Source organism: Glossina fuscipes, unplaced genomic scaffold, assembly GCF_014805625.2.
Source record: "Glossina fuscipes isolate IAEA_lab_2018 unplaced genomic scaffold, Yale_Gfus_2 1, whole genome shotgun sequence".
In the NCBI taxonomy this organism is placed as follows: Eukaryota; Metazoa; Arthropoda; class Insecta; order Diptera; family Glossinidae; genus Glossina; species Glossina fuscipes.
The window spans coordinates 47,578,594-47,600,501 of NW_023998415.1; the positions used below are offsets into that span (position 1 = coordinate 47,578,594).

At 32.8% G+C, this 21,908-nt stretch overlaps 1 protein-coding gene across 1 annotated transcript in view; it reads right to left on the reverse strand.

Annotated features, from left to right (window-relative positions):
• Nucleotides 1–21,908, reverse strand: part of LOC119644979 (collagen alpha-1(XV) chain) — a 448,380-nt gene that overhangs the window by 77,644 nt on the left and 348,828 nt on the right. Inside the window, exons 17-18 of the mRNA XM_038044722.1 lie at nucleotides 18,604–18,783; nucleotides 17,789–17,881 (exon numbers count right to left, since the gene is read on the reverse strand). Of these exons, the coding sequence (XP_037900650.1) occupies nucleotides 17,789–17,881; nucleotides 18,604–18,783 (273 nt within the window). The remainder of the gene's footprint in view (nucleotides 1–17,788; nucleotides 17,882–18,603; nucleotides 18,784–21,908) is intronic.

Consider the following 21,908-nt stretch of genomic DNA (forward strand, 5'->3'; position numbering starts at 1 on the left):
GGAAATGAAACTTTGCTTAAAAAGATGATTAGATGATTAAAAAAAAAAAAAAAAAAAAAAAAAAAATCAGCAAAATATCTCTTTAAAGATTTCCCACTTTTGCTTAATCAAATCTTATCAATTATCCTATTTTCACTTTGTGGCTATACTTTGTTATTATTATTATTTTTTTTTATTTTTATTTTTTTTTTGTTTTTTTGATTTTGTAGCAAAAGTAGGGAAAATTTTGTAAAATTATTCTAGAGCCTAGGTGCACTTTTGGGCAAACGGACCTGTCTTGTTTATGTAATGGTAATTAAAATAATCCATAGCTTATAGGATTTATGAAGCGTAATTGTGTATGTCACAAACAATAGCTATAGCAGTATAAATGTAATTCGGTTTACGGTGACGGCGAGTGTAAAATTTGAACAATAGAAAGTTTGTATACAATTTCAAAGCAATGTTGTACAGAGTTTTCACATTACAAATATATATATATATATATATATATATATATATATATTATTATAGTTTTTTTTTTAAGAAAGAGTTTTGTTTTTTTTTTTTTTTTTTTTTTTAAACTCAACAAATTCATAGACAACATATGTACGCACCAAAGTCAATGCATATTCATATATATATATATATATATATATGTATAATATTATATATCTGCTAAATCACTCAATAAATCATCGGTCTGGCATATGTGCATATAGCAACAGTGGTTGATACGATCGTGTTCAAATTTCATGACATTTGTCGATTATCGGTTTACAAGTTACCGTTGTTCAAGTGACATTACTTTTTCGCGCGGTTTGGACGGCTTTCGCCGTTTGCTATCCAATCGGCCGATTTAAGCGATTTCATATATCAAATTTCATTCACTAAGAAACAAACAACGCCCTGAATAATCAATTCATTCGAAATTATATGGATCTGGCAATAGTGACGCCATATATATGTCGCAGAGAAGACTTACTTATTGAGTGATATGTTATATAAAATAAATATTTGTATATGTAATCAAATAAAAATCGAAAAGCAACCATCGATAGAGCACTTATTTTAATTATAGCATAGCACCGTGAAAACGAAGAGAAGGACAATAGTAAACAATATGATGAAAAGCAGATGCAAAGGCTAAGAGTAATAGAAGTAGGAAGCCATATATATATATATATATATATATATAGAGTGATATGATATATGTAGGGTGACGAAGAGAGAGAAAGTGAATGGATATAGACCGGTAGGAGGGAAGTAAAATGATAATTATAAAATATCAACATAACTAAATGACATTTTAATTATGTTTTGTTTTATTTTATTTTGCAAATTTTTCTCCATATGATTGCGCGTATACATATATATATATACGCACGCCAGTATATTGCAAATGTTTATGATAGAATGAAGTTAATGGTTAAGCATGACAATTCAATGGTTATTTAACAATTAAAACGCAAATAAAATTATTAAAATAAAAGAATGCACATATTTTATTATATAAAAGCTAATGCCGCGAAAAAACGGTAAATGATGAAATTGCGAGTTTATTTCGGAATTTATTATTATTATTATTATTATTATTATTATTATTGCTATTATTATAAAACAAATCTCTTGTCAGTCATTAAAGCTGGCGAAAACATTTCATTTAACCACTGTAACCATCGAGGATATTAATAGAAACACATATATATATACATTTTCAATGCCAACGTGCGTGCAAGGACTGCCACAGTTTCTTCCAAATTTGAAGTCGATAGCTTTATTTTGGGGCTCGGAGAATGTTTACAACAGGCATTACATATACGGAGAGACGGACAAGCTTAAAACGATTCAAATTAGATACTGATAACGAATATATTTACTTTGTGCAAAGCTTACTTCAGGGCGTCGCAAACATTTTGACTAAATGAATATGCCCCTCAGCGTTCTGTGGTTGATATAAACATAATTTTTATACATGAAACACATGATATATACAAATGAGTACAAAGGCATTTCATTTAACCACTGTAACCATCGAGGATATTAATAGAAACACATATATATGGCGATTTCCAAGCGTGAAGGAAACGCTTATCAAATATACAATAGTGGAGAACATTTAATTATATGAAAATTACTTCATATACAACTTATACATACATGGTCAGTGTTCTGGTTTTCGCCCGAATTTATCGCACTTGCAAACCTCGTGATGACAGTCTAGCTATTCATGAAGTATAATGAAACAAACTTATCTGTTCAATAATATTCCAGACGACCACACGGCGTTAGTTTAAAACAGTGGATTAAAACATGTATTTTGAGGGGCCATAAATTATCAGGTACACTAAATTTAACCGAAGGAAAAGACAAGGCCTTTTCGTATTAGATAAAAAAACAAGAAGCCAAAAACTTCGACTCCCTTGCATTTCCCTCAATAAATTACAAGCGTATCCAGTAAATGCGAAAAATTCTCATACAGTTGTCCTAAGAACCACTTACTATGTAAATTCGATCAAATTCAATAATATTTTTATTTTATTTTAGTTAGTTTTATTATTCATTCAATTCTCTTTCGTATGGTTCGAATATATATATAAACATATATATATATATCAATTAATTGTAAGAAGACGATCAAAGGTTTCATTTCTCTCGAATGTCATGTGATGATGTATGTAGCATAGATTATCAATTATAGCTGCTCATCTTCTCCCAATACGTTACGATGCCAAGACAGAAAGGAATTCTCTTCATTCGATGGCTGATTATAAATGTATATAATTGTCGCCGAGTTTCCAAAATTGAATAGCATTTTATGGACAAACCCTTCATTCAATTAAGCCAATGAAAATATGTTTCAATAGAAACACGACGATTTATATATGCTTTATGGGGATAACAATTCTCCCAACTAGATATTCGAAATATGAAAGTGCGTGGAGATTTGCCATAGGCGCTGCCTTTATAGATGGACGAGCTTACTTTATAATGACAATGAAGGAATCCGAGCGCCTGACGCGATTGTGCAATTAATGGGCCTATGTAAGAAGGAAAAATGTGAAAATCGAAGAGCTACAAGTCAAATATATCGTTTATGTGGATTGTTAAGTTCATCGATAAAGTATTTCAGAAATCGTGTGCCTGTATAAGAACTCATATAGCTTATGTTAAATATGCAAAGTTAAAATGAAAAACTTTCAGAGAGCAGAACTTATTAGCTTTTGATCCCATTGATATCTCATAATATCGTAATTTGTTTCACCAGTGCCCTATAATTATTATATAAGACCTCGTCATGTGTCCTTAAATAAATTATAAACAAATAATAAATAAATAACATTTAAAAATTTTTTTTTATGCAAGAATTTCAAGTATAAATATAATCAATAAAGAATGACTGACACTTCTCATGTTTTGATTTATTTATTTTTTATAAAAAATATATGAGGTTTTTGATTCGAAAGAAGAAGAGCACGTGACTTTTTTTTTGTAAAACGTAAGAAAAAAGTCACGTAAATATGACATGTTTACGTAAAAAAGTTGTTTAATAAATTTTACGAAATTTGTCAAATATTTTTGTAAAAGGATTTCGTAGAGACAGTTGTTAGTCATGTAAAAATTTAATTTGTATAATAGAGAAAAAAGAAAATTTGTTTTTTTTGTTTCTTGTTTCTCGAAATTTGTAACAACCAGATAATGATAAAAGTTTTAATTACCCTTTGCAAAACTTAAGACAGTTAACTTATGCTTTCTCCTAAAATCTAATTAGTCTGTTTTACTTTAAGTTGCAAAGCACATGAACAGAAAATGTCCCAGCAACAGCATACGAACAGACAACAAACATAATATGTTACTTTAGCATAACCATTATTATCTCTAGCTAGCATGCACAAAAATTTAGCACAAAACCAGAGAGTTATAAAGTGAGCGAACTATGTTAATATGACATGAGCTGACAATTTACATCTTAACACATGAATTTACTTAGCTATGGCAACGAAACCTAATCAAAACCTAATTAGAATTTTAATTGTTTTGCAATTAATTAACAATAGAGAACATTACAAAAAAAAAAATAATAATAACAAAAAATAAAAAAAGGCCTTCTGTGCGTAATTTGATACGAATCTTAAATTCTTTCCACCATCAAGTAAAATCGACATATATATATATATATATATATATATATAATTCTTTAAGGTCTGTTATAAATACTGAGATAAATATGAGATACTAGTCTCAATGGTCGTGGATTCAAATCTCAAGTGCGGTAGAGTTTCTCTTAAAGCCGAAAGCCTTCAATACTAGTGCTTTAAGATTTTAGGCTTAGAATTCATTCTCTGGCTAAATTTATAATAATAATAATAATAATAATAATGATAAGCTGTGTCGTGTTCATATCAAATTCAAAATATTACTCATACGCCATGTAGTGGCATATTAATGTGAGAAACGATTGCACAATTTTAAAGAAATATTTATTAATCTTTTTTTTCTATTCGCTTAAATGATTCTACAAATAAGTATTTAAGAATGCAATGAAAGGATTACGATGGATAAAAAAGTAACATATTTGTATATTCATTGATTTTTCAAAACTATATGGATATGCTGGGTTAATGAAATTTCTTTCGTTCCGGTATTAACTTTGGAAGCCCCTTTGTCTCGCTCATAACCTAATATCGTTTTCCGTAAAACCTAACAATTAAAAATTTTAACCTAACTAGAGAATAATTCCAATTGTTCAACGTATAATAAAATTAAACTTTTAAAAATTGAAAATAAATTTGAATTCAAAGCGTGCTTTGCAATTTGTATTATGAATTTCGGTTTGTACGCATATTCGTTAACGGCTTGTATGTGTATGCGTTCCAGGGACGAACACGATAACACGAATCAAATGCATATTTTTCACTTATATTTTACAATTTTCATAAATTTCTCATATATATAAAAGTAATATTTTGTTAATTCTTTTACATTGTTATTATTTTTTTTTTATTTTTATAAATTTATATGTGATTGCGTATCGTTGCATTTTGTTCGGTTTCGTTCTTATTTTGCAAGTAAGTCATTAAATTAATTATATTGTGTATGTTTAAAGTGTGTGCATGTGATATCATTCTTTTAGGCAAACAAGATCAACTGCAGAAAAAAATTAATGAACGCTTATGCGTAAGCCGGCTTGTATTTTCTTGCTACGTTTCATTGTTAAGCTGTCACCTTAGTCTGCAACGTGATAATTATTAAGACCAAAATGTTGTTTTGGAAAATTTAGCTTCAGCTCTTGAAAATGTTTTCGATCTTAGCTTTACATATTAATTAGTTTTGCTAACTGAAAAAATCCATAAAAAGAAAAACTTTTGTTTACTCTTTGATAATTGTTTTCCAGCCATATCAAAGTAATCAATTTCTACAGAACAAAAAAAACTTTTTAAACGAAAATTTGTTGCTATTTTTGTTTTCGCTTAAGTTTTATTATACTACTGTCTGGACAGGGAAATTTATATATAGTATATCTGCAGAGAAAGCGAGAAAACGAGAAAGAAAGAGGGAGAGAAAGATAGCAGTTGAAATAGTTAAGAATATGTGTAATTAAGAATTACAGAAAATCAGGGAAGTGAAAGTAAAAGACATGAAAAAAGAAGAAGAAGGAAAAGTCAACAAAAAAAAACAAAAAAAAAATAAAAAAAAGGCAGGAAAACAATAAACGTCTTAATAAAGTTTTAAGACAGCTCGTAAGCATGATTGACGACTAGGAGAGTATGAAAATTTAATTATTTATGGAAGAAAATTATGGAAAAAATTACAAATTTATGGAAAATTAAAGATGCTATGGTATGGCTGCATAAAGTGTTAATTAGGTTTAAAGGAAATATTGCCAATCTGCCACGCTTTTTCCATCTAATGGTAGAGAGCCGTTAATTACAAAATCACTATTCGCGGGAAATAACCGAATAGCACGACCTCAAGATGGCCTTTTAACGTTTAGATATTTTTAATAAGCCTTCAGCCATTGAATTAATTCTCTTTACCGGTATATGAAAGTCCGTGTACCGTTTGCCGTGTGGCGCGTGTTAAGATTGTAACGACAACTAACTGTTTTTTTTGTCTCAGCTATTTATGTCTTAACGAGGGGATATGTACATATGCAGTTAAGATAGCGTGTGCTTGCCTGTTTGCCGATGCATCTTCAATTTCCACCGATTAAGCAAAACGTACGAGAACGGCATCTCCTTTTTCATTGTTGGTGTATTTAGTCAGCCGATTATAACAATACTTGACCGATTTTCATTCCGATGAAGTGGTCGCTATTTTTAAATATCATTTATGTAAGCTTTCGATATCAAGCGTGGTGGCTTTCAGTAGTAGCTATTGAAGAATATAAGATGGAAACTTTATTTATAATTTTAGTTTTGATGTTTTCTCTATACATGCGTACCATGATTTTTTTTATCAGAGCAGTTTCCTTGTCATAGTATAAAAAATCTTTTCTCCCACCAATAAAGCCACCATCGATCAGAAAGCTTATAATAAATATTGATGGACAGATAGAGCGACAAAATCACCAAGAATGTTTGCATTTGTTGGCTAGAGATTCTGATGTGTATTTCTAGGCAGTGCAAGCAAAATTATCTATAATACATAATATACTTCCAGTCAAAAAGTAGGCCTTTGGATGTTCGATGTCAAAAAATTCAAGATAAGGCACCACGAAGTACGAAATGCAGCTCTGCCGCCTTGTTTTCAAAGTGCACTTAAGATCTGGGCATATTTTTATGATTATGCCCAACGTCTGCAGACGTCCGTCAGTCCTACTATCGTTTGTTGCTGGCTGGCAAAGTATTATTAAGACTGGAAGTTTAATTCTAACCCTTATCTGCTTAATTTGAGTTCTTAAATCAAATCGAAACCCCGGGCCTTACCCATGAGAAAATATATTTGCAATTGGCTAAGTATTGGCAAAAATTTTTTTAAAATTTCGTTATCAGTAACTTACAGACGTTATGCAGACGTCCCCCGTGCAACGCTGTAATTGGCTAACGCGTTTCGTATTGTTATGAAATTCGCTTTTACTAAGATACAGTTCGTATCACTAGATCGTGGAAATTTTGTTCAAGAGAAATGCACTTCAAAGTTCTTTTGTTTTACTACTTTTTCCTTCAAAACGGTAGGAATATTTATTTACAATTTATTTTTGGCCGTACTCTCAGCTTCTACGTTCTTGCCAGACTAACCCTATTTTTCATAAATATTCTATTTATATACAATTTGACAAGCATCTTATTCTACCTAAATTTATGGTTTTATTTCTAATCCCAGCCTGCTTTTCCGCCAATCGTTTTCATCGGCCTGCAGCTGCATGAGGCGCCTGCGAATGCTCATTTGGTTTTTCCTTCTTTAGGGAATTTATTATTACGAAAATTACTTGGCTGACATTAACTGGATTTGGGATTTTCGTAACAGCATAAGTATGGCACAAAAATTTTTTGCACGGTTTTGATATAACACGATCTCAAACAATCAAGTATGTGGTTCGATTGGTGCCTTTTCAATTCCGTTTGCTTCTACTGTTACTTTACAAGAGGAATTTCAACCAGCTTTGAGAAAACATAAAGTGACTAGAATCTGATGGGAATTAATTATTATAAAAATTTTCTTTTTTTCAACTTTTCCATGTTTCATCATAAGGTTGAATTTTATATTTTCTTTTCGTGGAAACTTGAAGTTAACTTACTTTCTCATCTATATATATATATATATATATATATGTATGTATTATTGTCTTTTTTTTTTTTTTTTTTGGATATGACTAATCATTCAAGAGGTGTCCTCTATCCGCGTACCGACACCGGTGATGGTCAGAAAGAAGTAAGCAAAGAGAGATATAGATGTGCGGTGCTTGTCGATGCTTGCCTAATAGTTGAGTGTCATGCCCGCACTGTAGCTACGATAAAAGTAAACTTTACCACACGTTTGGCGTTTGAATCCGCGAAGACTAATCTGCTAGCCACGATTTTACTTATCTATTTGGCTACTCATGCGGAAATGTATATTGGGAATGGTGTTTGAGCTGTCATAAGGCTTAACACGTTAACACTTAGTTTCGATGCAACACGCTACATCTTTCATCAATTTATTATATTATTTGAAAGTTTCGTCTAACGCGCCTTCGATAGAACAAAAAAAAAAAAAAAAAAAATAATACAGATTTCAATACAATTCGGTACACATTGAGTTGACTTATATAAATATTTAAATTTAATATTAATTATTTTATGTATTACATCTTAGTTGAAATAAATAAATAGAATTGTTTCACAAAACACGGTTTTGCTATATGGAATGGAATTAATTGACCGTCTTATACGGGGGACACTGATATATAAATTATAGCAGATGCAGCTTTGATATGCATTTATATGATTGTATTTGATTGCTGTCAAGAGGACAATCGACACAATATTTCGCATCTTATACTTTTGCTTAATATAACGGATTTCTACAATAGATTTCAGTTTATCTATTTATTTATTTATTTATTTGCTCTTTTTGGTTTGCAGACACGCGTACTTTTGGAAAACTTGTTCGACGTTTAATCGTAATTGAATTACAGTTTATCAAGTTTAAAATCAATTTTAAGAAATTCTTATTAGCCATCTGTACGATGTTAAGTTGTTTTATTTTTTCGATTGTATGTCAATAAAAAAGATTCTTCCCTTTTAGTATTTCAGTTCGCGTCGCTGTGTCTTCAAAGGAATGAAAAATATTCTTTCATTTCAATGATTACATTATAAGGAATAAACAAAATTTTGTTCTTTTGCTTGCTGTTCGCTACTTATTTATTTATTTTTTTTGGCCATTTTCATTATCAATAGCAAACGGATAACGATAAAGTTTTTTTTTTTTTTTTCTTCTCGTATTGCCCATGTTTTCTTTCTTTGCTTATAACGGAAATTTCATTTTATTTTTTGTGTGTGATTTTATATATATTTTTTGTGTTCGTCTTTCGCCTTTTTACGGAGAATCTCAATCGATTTGAATTCAATTTAGCTTCTCAAAGTTAATTCGTAAAATAAATATTCAATTTTTTACTCAAGTTTTTCCTGCATCAGCAGCTTCTTTTGCTTGTACTTTTCACTCAACACTAATAACGGTTTATATGACGTGGCAAAGAGAAGATTTTCTACCACTACTACGATTATGTAGTAGCTCTAGCATTTATATAGTTGAAGGAGTTTATTCAAGTGTTAGGTAAAAAGAAAAGAAGAAAAAGAGACTTAATTATTTTTTAAAAAAAAAAAAAAAAAAAAAAAAAAAAAAAAAAAAAAAAAAAAAAAAAAAGCACAAAAGAAAACAAAACTAAATAAAAATGAGAAACCGAGTATGGAGGGGTGGAAAGCACGATGATGTTTATATGTGCAATTACATGCATGCAATTTTTTATCTCTTCGAATTGTTAAAAGAGACAAAAAAGTAAAAAAAATAAAAATGATACAAAAAGAATAATGGTAAAGTTTAAAAAAATAAAAACGGAAGACCAAGTGCTGGAAAAGTATTCTAGATATCAGTTTTTCTTCTTTAAGTTGCTTTATAATATTTGAAAAATAAGTTAATTTCTGTCGCTTGTTTTTCGAAAAAAAATTCGTTTTAATCTTATATATCTATTTTCTATTTATTGACATTTGCATCGTACCCTTAACTAATGTAGTCAAAGCGGCACGAGCGAGACATCAATTTCATTTTACGCGTCATAAAGCTATAGATCATATGTTCATTTACGGTAGAATGAATTAACAGTTTTAAACGCTTCACTGTTCATACTAATCAATCATAAGTGCAGTAAGTAAAGCTCAGAATGATTAAATACGAAAACAATAAACAATAAACATAGTTACACATATACGCACACATATATATCTCGCGAAAGACTTACATTACAATGCTGCTGAATGCTTGAATATTATTTAATGCTCGAGATATTGGAAATTTCAGCGGATTTACAAAGCTCAACATTTTGCATGCCCTCAAACTGTTCTCTCTAATCCTGGCCTTGAAATTGAATTTTCAAATACATTACATCGTTTCGAAAGTGTATTCGGGCTTTCCCGCAATCACCTACGCAAAAACCTTTACGATTTAGATAACATCGAACTTTTCTTTTCTTCCTACTCTTTGTGTTTTGACGATTACTTTTCCAACAATTGTTCACATGGGCAGCAAATGTGTCAACTTTGAGAAGTGAAAAAATTTGGAAAAAAAAAATATAATTAAATTCAGGCTGACATTCACCCGAAGAGAATTGATTGTAAGTAATCAGAAGAATCCGTGCGTCTTGATTATATATATATATATATATATATATATGTATGTCTTAGACGCAAATAAAATTAGTTTGCTTTTAGCATATGATTAATGGGTACACCAGCATTATAAATGCATTCGCTTAAATGCTAACAGAGAATGTGCTTTTAAATGGTAGGCTCGGAAAACAGGTCATCGGTAGACCGATCGCTGTCTATCGCTAATTATTTCGTTGGATTCTGGTTGGTGCATCGACGGTCAGATGGTCATTGACTATGACTATTTTCATTGCTTTGGGTTATAGTGCAACAAGTATGACGGCACATTTTTTTTTTTTGAGAACTATGACCGAGATGCCGTTCTTGGTCCCGGACGCCTTTGCCGAGGACTTTTTTAGCGGCCCTCATTCCTAAGAATTATCCAAGCATCGAACATGTTACCCTTTCGAGTGGTGGCTGTGGTTAATTGCTATGCGCTAAATAGGAATTCGAAGCAAACATTTCACACGAGCGAGCACCTCTGACGCTTTTTAGTTGACTTTAAGGACAATCAGAATCGAGGCGATGGGTTCATTTTCAATTCTTTTCACATAAGAGCAGACGCTTTTGCTGCTTTTTGGTGCGGCAAAGACTTGAATAGGTGTAGAGCTTTTTTGCGGCATAGCATTGTTGGTCGCACAGATTAATTTGGTCGTTTGAGTTGTCAAGATGCCAAACTGTAAATGCTTCCTCTTCGTACATGATTGCATTTTTGCGCATTTGTCTTCTGGCTTCTGGCGAAGTTCTTCGTCCGTGTTTTATGATGCTCTATAGCGGGGTCTCTATAGCGGCATTAAGATTATTATTTAGAAAACGTAGTTTTCGGTTGAAATGCTTGAAGTTGAAAAGTTATTGAGCTGTGTCCAATTTGCCTTAACGAGTGCGGAGATATCATATTTCGAAGCTGTGGAAGAAACACTATGAAGATTGGCCTGCGAATACGACGCGAAAATGGTAGGTGATCCGAATTATCGCGACGTGCAAGGTTAGAAAAAGAAAATAATTTTCTCTCGTATCAAGTTTCCTCTCATATTTTAATTCTTTCACTAACTTGTTTGTTTTCTTGCATATATAACATTATATAAAGGATTTGGGCGTTTGTTTTAAATGTCATTTTCATTCATCGTTCATCTATCGCATGATTCATTTCAATCGTATATTTTTGAAAATTTGTTGCACATCAGCTGCGGGTGATTCTATTCCATTAGCGAAAATTTGAAAACAAAAATATTTTCATTTCTTGGTTATTTCAGCGGTTCTTTTGATTTCTGCAATTTATATGAGCCCACTAAACAGCCGGTAAAATGCGGCAAATAACTTCTTCCAGAGGATATATAACGTCTAGATTATATGAATATATGAAAACTATTTGCTGTACCCATACATATACGCTGCCTAAGTAAAAGATATATGCATGTAAAATTTAAATGTATTGGACTCCACTTTGTGTTTGCAATAATTGCCTGAGATTGCTGAGGATGTACATATCTCGTCAAGTTCCATTATGTACTAATTCTGACTAGAGGAAAATGACTAAACTTTTGTTCATTGCTTAATTATGTTACGTTTACGTGATAAGAGAAAATTTAAAAACCAAGCTTGCGTGAACGGAGAGAGATCTAAAAAGCGGATCAACGTGATTAAAACGTTTCCGTCAACAGAGCTTATCAAGAGTATGTATATATTGAATAAGTTGTGTGTGTGTGTGTGTGTGTGTGTGTGTTGGCTTATTTCATGTTTATTGCAAAAGTTATTTTCTTTAGATTATTGTGTGTGACTGTGTTCAGATATTAAAGAAAAAGAAAGAAACATGCGATTTTATTCGCATAACTTAATGCACATATAAATAATTTTTATATTATAATTGGTATGTTTACACATATATATTTGTGTATATATAATATATAAATAATAAAAGTCTATATATATATATATAAATTGCATTGGTTGATGGCGTCGTTAGTGGGGATTTAGGCTTTCAGGCGAATGCTTGTATATTTAATTTTTTTTTTTTTTCGATTTTCCCAAAATAAATTCACTAAATTTTTTTGTTTTTGTTTTTTATTTTATAGTTTTTCGTTGGCCTTTGGAAGACCAGCGCCATCCACAAACATCTATAAAATTTAAAGTAAATAGTTGTTGAGTAAAGGAAAGCGGAACTGCCAATTTTCACAAAAGATAATATTTGGATTTGCCACTTATGCACAAACATGCATACAGACATATATATGCACATAAAAGCATATATATATATATATGTATATATATATATGTATATATATATATATATACGGAGGGATGTGCAATGTTAAGTATATTGAACAACGTGCAGCTCATCATATATGCATTTGTCTTCAAATTTACTTTGCTCTTTTCAAAGTCCTTAACCATAACAAGATTTCCTATTCATCTCTGTATAACAGATATATACACTTAAATGAATAATGCATGTATGCATGCTTGTGTTGCAATATTTTCTAATATATTAAATAAACATGAATGTCTTTCTAAAGTTATTTTCCTGCGGATGTCTGTGTTTTTGAACATACATTTTGATGTTCCTCCATTTATCCAATATTTCTATATTAAATATTGATTTATTTTATCTGAAGTTAAATGTAATTTTATTCCTTTTTACTTTTGGTTTTTTCTCTTCTTATTTTTTTATTTTTTTTTTTTTTATTTATTTCTTTCATTTCATTTAACTGACATTTGATTCGACTAGCATGTGGTGGGTTACAGCGTTTGCGTTTGGCTGTTTGGCTGAAGATTAAGAATAATATGTTATATAAACACATTTTCGTATGTCTCTAAATGTAAATATATATGTATGTATAAACACGCAGATGTGGTGGCATGGTTCGCATGTGTGAATTATATTTAAAATGCTTTTACGCTTCAATGCATTTAATTTCAAGCTTTATTTTGTTGATTTCAAAATAATTTTCAGCTTCATTTGATTTTCTTAAAAAATTACCTGCTCTTGAGTCACTGTTGTTGTGTGATGTTAGTCGATACTGATAAGTGTAAATTGTACATTTTTTATTTACCACCAAAGATTGAGTGAGTGAGTGAGTAAGAGAAAGAGAAAGTGAATGAGAAAGGAAGGGAGAGAGAGAGAGGTAAAGAATGTCTCTTGTTTTATTTGTTGTAATAAGAATATTGAAAAATACGCGCTGCAAGTCCTGTTAAGAGAGTTTTAGTGAAATTAATTTTCTTCCCCCTGGCTATACACCATAATATTATATTGATGTGCTTTGTAATGTGATACGGTGTTGAGCGTGCTTAAGTCTGTTAATGTGTCCCTAAAATACGCGATAAGACAGTTGCAGAATTTACTGTTGTTGGGAATGATGTGTGGTTGGTTAATTCCTTATTCTTCTGATTAATGACGGAAAGCGAACTTTGATACAAATAAAAATACTTTTTCTAATTTTTTAACACTTGTACTGTCCTATGATTAAATAGGGAATTTTGACACGTTAAAAAGTCAGAAGTAATTGCCCGAAAAAAATAAAATATCAACTGTTTTGAATATTTCAACAGAGCAATGTTGTGAATGCATTTAGCCATCTCGCTGTCTCTCGTTTATTTGTCCATCAGTATATTGAATGAAACGTTCCTAGGTCCTTGCAACCGTAGTATGTGCCCCTAGGTTGGCGTTGTGGCCCCATGTTGATGAGCTTCTTTTTGGTGTGATCGGGCGTGTGTGTGTGTATGTCTATCAGAATTAGTTTCATGTAACGACACCATTACACCAATTTTATATCTATCTATATCCTCTCGTGTCTAGAGCGGTTCTCCATATAAATATTAAGGCAACCGTGCAGCGCCACTATAAGAGGGATGGAGGCGTACGTCTCAGTGCTGAGCGAACGACGTCGCGAGATGTGAGAGGGTATTTTTGCTCACGGACACTGTCAGGCGAGTTACAACGAAAAGAAAGTACACGTACTTGCCCCTTATCGAATATGTGGAGAGACGAAACCCTAACCTACCGAATACGGATCCTATGTGCCTCTAGAGCCTTCCAATACCCATCCTGTCTATTGATTTTTGTTTGTGGGAGTTTATGGGAGGCCCCTTTAAGCTGGCTTCCTCTTCTATATAATAAATTGTTATACATAGATTGTTTAATATAAATGCAATTAATACAAAATTTAGGTGGTCCCACTTATGATGTTTCGGAAAACTGGTTATATACAGTGAAAGAATAAGGTCATAATTCTCTCTAAAATACGCTGCACCATAATCATCGGAGATTAATGTTTCCTATTGGTTTGACGAGAAGCCCTTGGATGAGCAGTGGTGCCATTCTTTTCGCTAGAACTGTTGATGGCTGCAGGTTGGGTGGGTTATAGTAAATAGATCTACTCGTAAATGAGCACATATTTTCCAAGTTGACTTATGCGCAGTAAGGCACTAAGTCTCCGAAGTGTTCCAAATTATTGTGGACCAGAGTAACCATATATTTCGGACACTACTCAATTAATATATTGGTTAAGGAACAACAAACTCGAACCCAATAGAGCCCAATCGAAATATTCCATTTCGGGTTTGGTCACATGAGCAATCACTAATTTATTGGTCAGTTTGGCTGTCATCAAGCCAAAGGCTCTAAATTATAGAGAGACTTATGTCAATTTTTCCAAACGCAAATAGACCAATAGCAAAAACATACTGGAAGAATGACCAATTAGGATAGCGGACGATAAAGCCACAAACACTGTGGATACGGAATCGCAACCATAATCGAAAAGCTCACCCAACGCCATAGATGTATTTATTCATTTGCCTTGCTTTCGTGCTATTGAATGTAGACGAACAGGCCAAAGGTACAAAGGAGACTAGTCCATCGTGGTGGAGGAGTTATTTCGCTTCGGCTGTATCCCACAAGGCGATTTTCGAGACAAAACCATTCAATCACGATCGTAGCCAAGCACTCTACAGACTTGCATTATTACGTTGATATTTGTCTTCTGAAAAATGTGTTTTTCAACTGTGGCGTTATTAATATGCGAACCGACTTGTAAGCCAACATAAATTTCTGATGATGTGAAGATTTTCACTTATATTCATCATAGTTATCATAGATTCGCAGAATTTGCAATTTTTCTATAAATATCGCAATTGTGTTATTACTTTTTAGTTTATTTGTTTTTCTGATTAGTTAGACGAATATTCGGTATTATTTCCGCATAAATTAAATTAAATAGAATAAGCAGAAGATGTCCCTTTCTTGGTTGCTTGCACATACGCCCTTTGTTCTGATTAGATTTCTCTTCCTTTTTTCGTTTCTTTTTTTAAATTCGAAGACAATTTTTTCTTGCCATATATTTTCAGAATACACATAGTAATCATGTAACAAACATCACTTTATTATTATTAAAAATGCAAATATTCTTTCGACAACTTTTCTCAATGACCAGCAAAATTTGAACAAGAAAATCACCTTCAATTTATGGAACAATTAATAATCCAAGCATTCTTATTTTTATTTTTTTTTCCGATCAACACGTGCCGACATTTGTTTTTCGTCCCTCTTTTCTTCCTTTCACTTCAGCGTCTCCGCGAAAACCGTCAGCAAAAAAAAAAAAAAAAGATGAAAAAACTATGTGAAACAACAATCTCGCGCTGTCAACTCTTTTCGGGCGCGAACTTAACAATCCAACGATCCGGAAGCACGATTACATTCTTAACAAACCTCTCATTTCAGTCCGTCCATTTAATATTCCGGTCAGTTCATTTTTCCGGATTGTAGCTGTGATGGTCCATCTCCCTGTTTGTGTAGTCATATTTGAAAATTCAAGCCATGTTGCAAAGAAACGCTAAATTTCGTTACAGCTTATGAAAAATGTCCTTTCATCTGCCATCGAAAAAATTGTTACCGTAAAATTGTGACCGTAAAATGACAACAGACACAACCTCGAATTCACTTCTCTATAGGTGAAATTCATTATTCATTCCCTTTTGCGTTCATATTTAATTGGGATCTTGTTTATCGAAGCCCAAACGTGGACAGGATGGTTTCCTCTAACGACTTTTACACCCTATCTAACGCTCTTGCGGGAGGACACAACGCACAGATTATCGCGTTTGAAAAAGCTTACCACGTTGATAAAGCTTATGTGTTGTCTGAAATGTTTGCTTCAAGCTCCTGTTTAACATATAACGATCAACTGCTGCAACAGTCTATCAACAACGATCTTTCAAACGTATTTTAATTGAACTTAATATTATTCGCCTGGGCGGCTTATATGGATGCGGTATTTATGTGATATATTCAGGGGCCCATGTCAATTACTAGCTATTTGATAAACTCCAAAGGCCGTTGCGGAGGCACTGTTTCAATTTGGTTGGAGGAGATAAAAGCGAAATCAAAGCAAATATTGAAAGCTGATGGAGGAGGAGTACTTTTAAACGCAACGTAAGCAAAAATTCTTCTTTTTCTGAATCACTCTCTTGTTTGATCACAGTAATATAATGGATTGTGACAAACGAAATCCATCATTTTTTCGATAGATCGATATCTCGTAAAGTATCGATTAAACGATCACTAATTTATGGTTGTTGAAAAGGTGACATTTAGCATTAAAAAAGTTCTTGTGCTATTTTTTGTTTGATCCATTCAATTGTGTGTTAAAAATGGAATTCAACTAATGCACAAAGAACATGGCTTGGTGGCAAGTCCGGATTGTATGGTGAACGACGACCGAACAAAGCTTCCGGAGTTTCTGGCGATTTGCTAAGGACGTGTGTGTTCTGATGGAACACAACACCTCTCCCATGTATAAATCTGAGATTGTTCGATTGATACTTCACGAGATACACTGCAGCCACCTACCCAAAAAAATGATGGATTTCTTTTTCGATTAGCGCTTTCTGAGTTGCAATATGAATTTGATGGCCTTTTTGGAGGATTTTATAGATGTGCGGTTGAAAAGAAAATTTATTTTATTACGATAATTTCCTTCTGTCAAATATATTACGGTACTTTTTGTTCTTCTTACATGTGCGTACATCTTCTCTTTAACTAACTTGTAGTTACTGTTGCTAAGTTTCATCCTCTATTGGTCCTCTACTAACTATTTCCATCTTCATTCTTCTATAATCAATTTTTTGTTGAATAACTTTAAAAGCTTTAAATAGAAAGAATTTTTTTAGAATTAATTTTTTTTTTTTTTTTTTTTTTTTAAATATGTATTTCTTTTACATTTTGACTTTTGATTTCAATGAAATGCCGATTTTTATAAATATATATACATATATATATATAATATGAATAGGCGATATCGCTGTATTCAATACCGAACAGCAATTTATCACACAAAAGAAAAATTTGTTCAATACATTTAGAAGAGCTATTCTATGAAAAAATTGAAAAAAAAAAACGTAATCTTTCTATCGTAAATGCTTCCATACATCACATAAATATATAAATATCTATATATTTTAATACTTACCGCAATATATTGCCAACCTTTATTTACTCGTACTAACAGAGCTTCCTCTTCTGTAATATAAGCTAAAGTACCAGGCGGATTCATAGCGGATTTCTGTTAATAATAAAAAATAAATAAAAAAGAAATACGTTTATGAAACAAAATTCGAGGCAAGAGTCGTTTATTTGGCATAAGACGAATTTTAAATGTCCATCAGTTGTTAGTTGTAAGTGTCCTCGGAACGAAACTTTTAAATAATATCTCTTTTAGGTTAAAGTTTATTTTTTTTTCTTTTTTAATTTGAGATTTGAATAATGGCATTAATGGAAGCAGTCGTACACTTGGATGCTTGGAAGGCTACGGCTCGAAATTTCATATTTCATAAGAACTGATCAAATACATATATACAATATAGGCACAATGAGAAACTTAGTGTACTTGAACAGCATTGTTGACATGCGTTAAGGTATAAAGCGAAATAAAATTAAGAGAAATCGGCATTCACGCTGAAGCGAATCTTGGACGCCCTTTCCCACTCACGGAATAAGGGCTATGTCTAAGTTTTATCTACAGTTGACAGTTATCTACATTATACGCGAAGCTTTAGTTTTAGCCGTTTAGTTGTAGACGGAAAAAATGCTCGATATCGGTATGGATGTATTCGAATTGTCAAAATTAATATGCTTGCAATTTTTTGGCTACGAACAGAGCATAAAATCCGTTTTAATAAAATGAAAGCGGATTACTGGCGAAAATACCAGATGCACACTTGCTATGATGATATAATCAATTGTTGATGATTTGTCGTGAGAGTGCGGTCTCTGCCATGTACGTACCTTAGTCATTTCATCAATATTGGGAAATGTAACCGCGCCCGGAACAATGCGCATATTCCACGTTGAAGAGGCCGAATAGTACGGCGCTTCTTCCTCTTCATCCCGATCATGTTGTGGCATTCTACTGTGACTAGGCGGTCCAGGTGGACCTGGTGGTCCAGGTGGTCCTGCTCGAAGAAGAATGTAAAAGTTAATTTTTCATAACATATTTAAAAATATTTGGTAGCGCGAGACACAAAAGTAAAAACTAAATTGATTCGGAGGGAAGTTACAGATTATGATGTAAAAGCAAGAAGGTGTAAATATGTGGGCAGGTACAAAAGAACTGTATGTGTAAAATAAAAAAACCAAAAAATATCTTCTTTTTTTTTTTTTTTTTGTTTGTTTGTACTGAAATGTTAAATGGAATAAACAAAGGAAATATATTAAAAAAAAGGTAAAGAGCGGTGGGAAAAAAGGAATAAAAACGCGAATAAATGGAAGGGGAATGAAAACATGCAACAATGAAATCAGTGCATAAATGAATGAATGAATGCAATAGCAATAAAGCTATCAACAATATTGTGTGTAAATTGTTGTGTATGCGCAACAAAACCAACAACGGAAACGGAAGTGTAAAAATATAAGCTCTGTGTTCAGTTCTTTGCAAAAAAAAGAAAAAAAAAAAAAAGATACTATGCTTGTTGTTGTTGTTGTTGTTGCCTCCACTGTCGAGTTCTTGCGTTTTTATTATTGTTATTTGTTCGTTTTTGTTAAATATATTTTATTTTAAATATTTCATTTCATGCTGCGGTTTACGTTTTAATAATAATAAAATATTATATCTACGAGGATTGATCAAAAAAATTCCCTGAATTTTTAATATTGCGTCACATAAGCACTTTTGCGCGTCCTGAGTTTTGACTCTAATCCATATTATCCGCATCAATAGCCGAATAGGTAATAATCGCGACCACCAAACTAGTGTCCACGGATTCCAATCTCAGTGCGACGGTCATTGTTTGAAGTGAGCGCAGAGTCGGTAAAGGCTTAACACTTATCGATTGTGCACATATACGCTGCCATTACATTTTATATTTGGCCTCACTTTCTCAAATAGCGAACATCCTCTTAGTGACGAACAAAACTGAACGAAAGAAAGCTTTCTTAGCGGCGAGCTTCAATCTTGTGGCAATCTTGCTGGGCATTGAATGTCGTTGCTTCGACGCGGATAAACGAGAATCTTTCGGCAGTTGCTTTCAAATATTTTTATTTTACGTCAAAAATCGCTGTTGCTTTACGTCGACGTACAACACAATATTGGGAAAGAGAATTCACACGCGTCTGTGCTCGACCAATTTAAGTATGTCAGAGGTCAATGATAAAAAAAAAAAAAAAAAAAAAACAAACAAACCGACAATAAACGATCAAAGCTATTATAGGAAAGAGTAAAGTAAAGAAAATGTATTCGGTCGTAACCGAATCTTTTATACCCATCACCGTTATCCTGAAAATGACAAAAAAAGTTGAAGAACTAAATTTTCACGCTTTCCAATATGGAGTGGGCGAGGTTGATTTGCTTTATTTTCAAAACAATAACCTTTGCCGCATAGGTGCGTGGGCTTTGTAAGTGTATCTTTTGAAAATTGAACGATATCGTCATGTTTGCGAACGGAAGAATGTTCGGCACAGGTGCTACGCAGTTGCGCAGACAGGAGAGATGGACAGATGAATAGATGAACATGTTTAGGTGCATTCGTAATTTGAAATTGTCCAAGAATTTATATACTTCATGGCTTTTTGAAACTTTTTTCCATGCGTTATAAACGCATTGAAAAAACAAATGAAGTGTTGATGTTGGGTAGGCGCAGTCGATTTTTCAATTGCTATATAAATACTTTAGCATCGCCTATCGATATACATTTGTTTTCGAGTAATGAGAAATTGGAAAACGGATGTGTTCTCAATTTACGTGGTACTATAGACTAATACTTTGACTGATTTGGCTCATATTCGGTATCAATCCACGTACGAGAACTTCCAATGTCTCTGCCAAATTTCAAATCGTCAGCCTCATTTTTGCGGTCAAGAGAATGTTTAAAACGGGTATTTCACAGGCGGACAGACGGACAGACGAGCATGCTTAAATCAATTATCAAGCATCAAGAATATATACACTTTGTGGGATCTCTGAAGTTTCCTGGTGGGCATCGCAAACGTTTTGATAAAATGAAATACCTTACCCTGCTGTGAGGCGTAGGGAAATAAATACGATCGATATATCGATCGTATTTGCTGCCGGGGTGTCCCCGTTTCGCTACTCGTCGGTTAATACAAAGACAAAATGTTCCTCAGTTAGCCTGTACATCCCTCATCCATAGTGTCAATTGTGCTACCCAATCTTTCAGGGACGGCGATTAATACTAACTGTCACATCCCCTATCCGTGATGTCCGTTGTCCTACAAAGTCTTTCAGGGATGGCGATTAATACTAACCGTCACATCCCCTATCCGTGATGTCAGTTGTCCTATAAAGTCATACATTTTCCCTTTATACGGTATAGGCATATTTAGTGTGTGTTTTTACGATTTTCTCTTTACAAGTAGAGGCATATTTAGTGCGTGTTTTTATGATTTTATGCATTTGATGTTGGGGGAGGCTGCTCGTGTATTGTTCACAGAACGATGTGCGTGGACAGATCGGACTTGCTGACTGCGGAGTGCGGGTGGACTTTTAAGCGGACGGATTTGTGTTGCGTAAGGAAGCAAAAACGCTTCCTTACAATATGTAAACGAATTATTGACCAAAATGCCAAGTCTCAAGTTCAAGTCTGTTTTGTTGAACAGAGTTTCTGCGATTACGGCTATCATGACATTTCAAGCAAATTTGTTTGGTAATGTGCACTGATCTAAAATATGTATGCTATAGGGGATCTCTGACGAATATTTTTGCACACTATACACATTTCATAAATTTTTTATATATCGTTACAGTAATAAATCTATATAAGCTTAGCAATCAAAGTTTTTCAAGCCCTTTTGCCCTTTGCATTATGGACAGGACAACAAAGTCAGCTGATCGTAAGAGTCTTAGCTCGAAGATTTTTCAAATTTTATAGTTGCAGGCAAAAATTTGAAAAAATTTTGCTAAATTTTATAGTCGGCCCTCGCATATTCACCCATATATTCATACATACGGTTAATGATAACTGCTATACGTTTATGCGTGCTAATCAGTACTTACTAGGAGATAATGAGCACGATATCATACAAATAATGCCAAAAAATGAAATAAAATAAACAAAAAAAAAAAAAAAAAAAAAAAA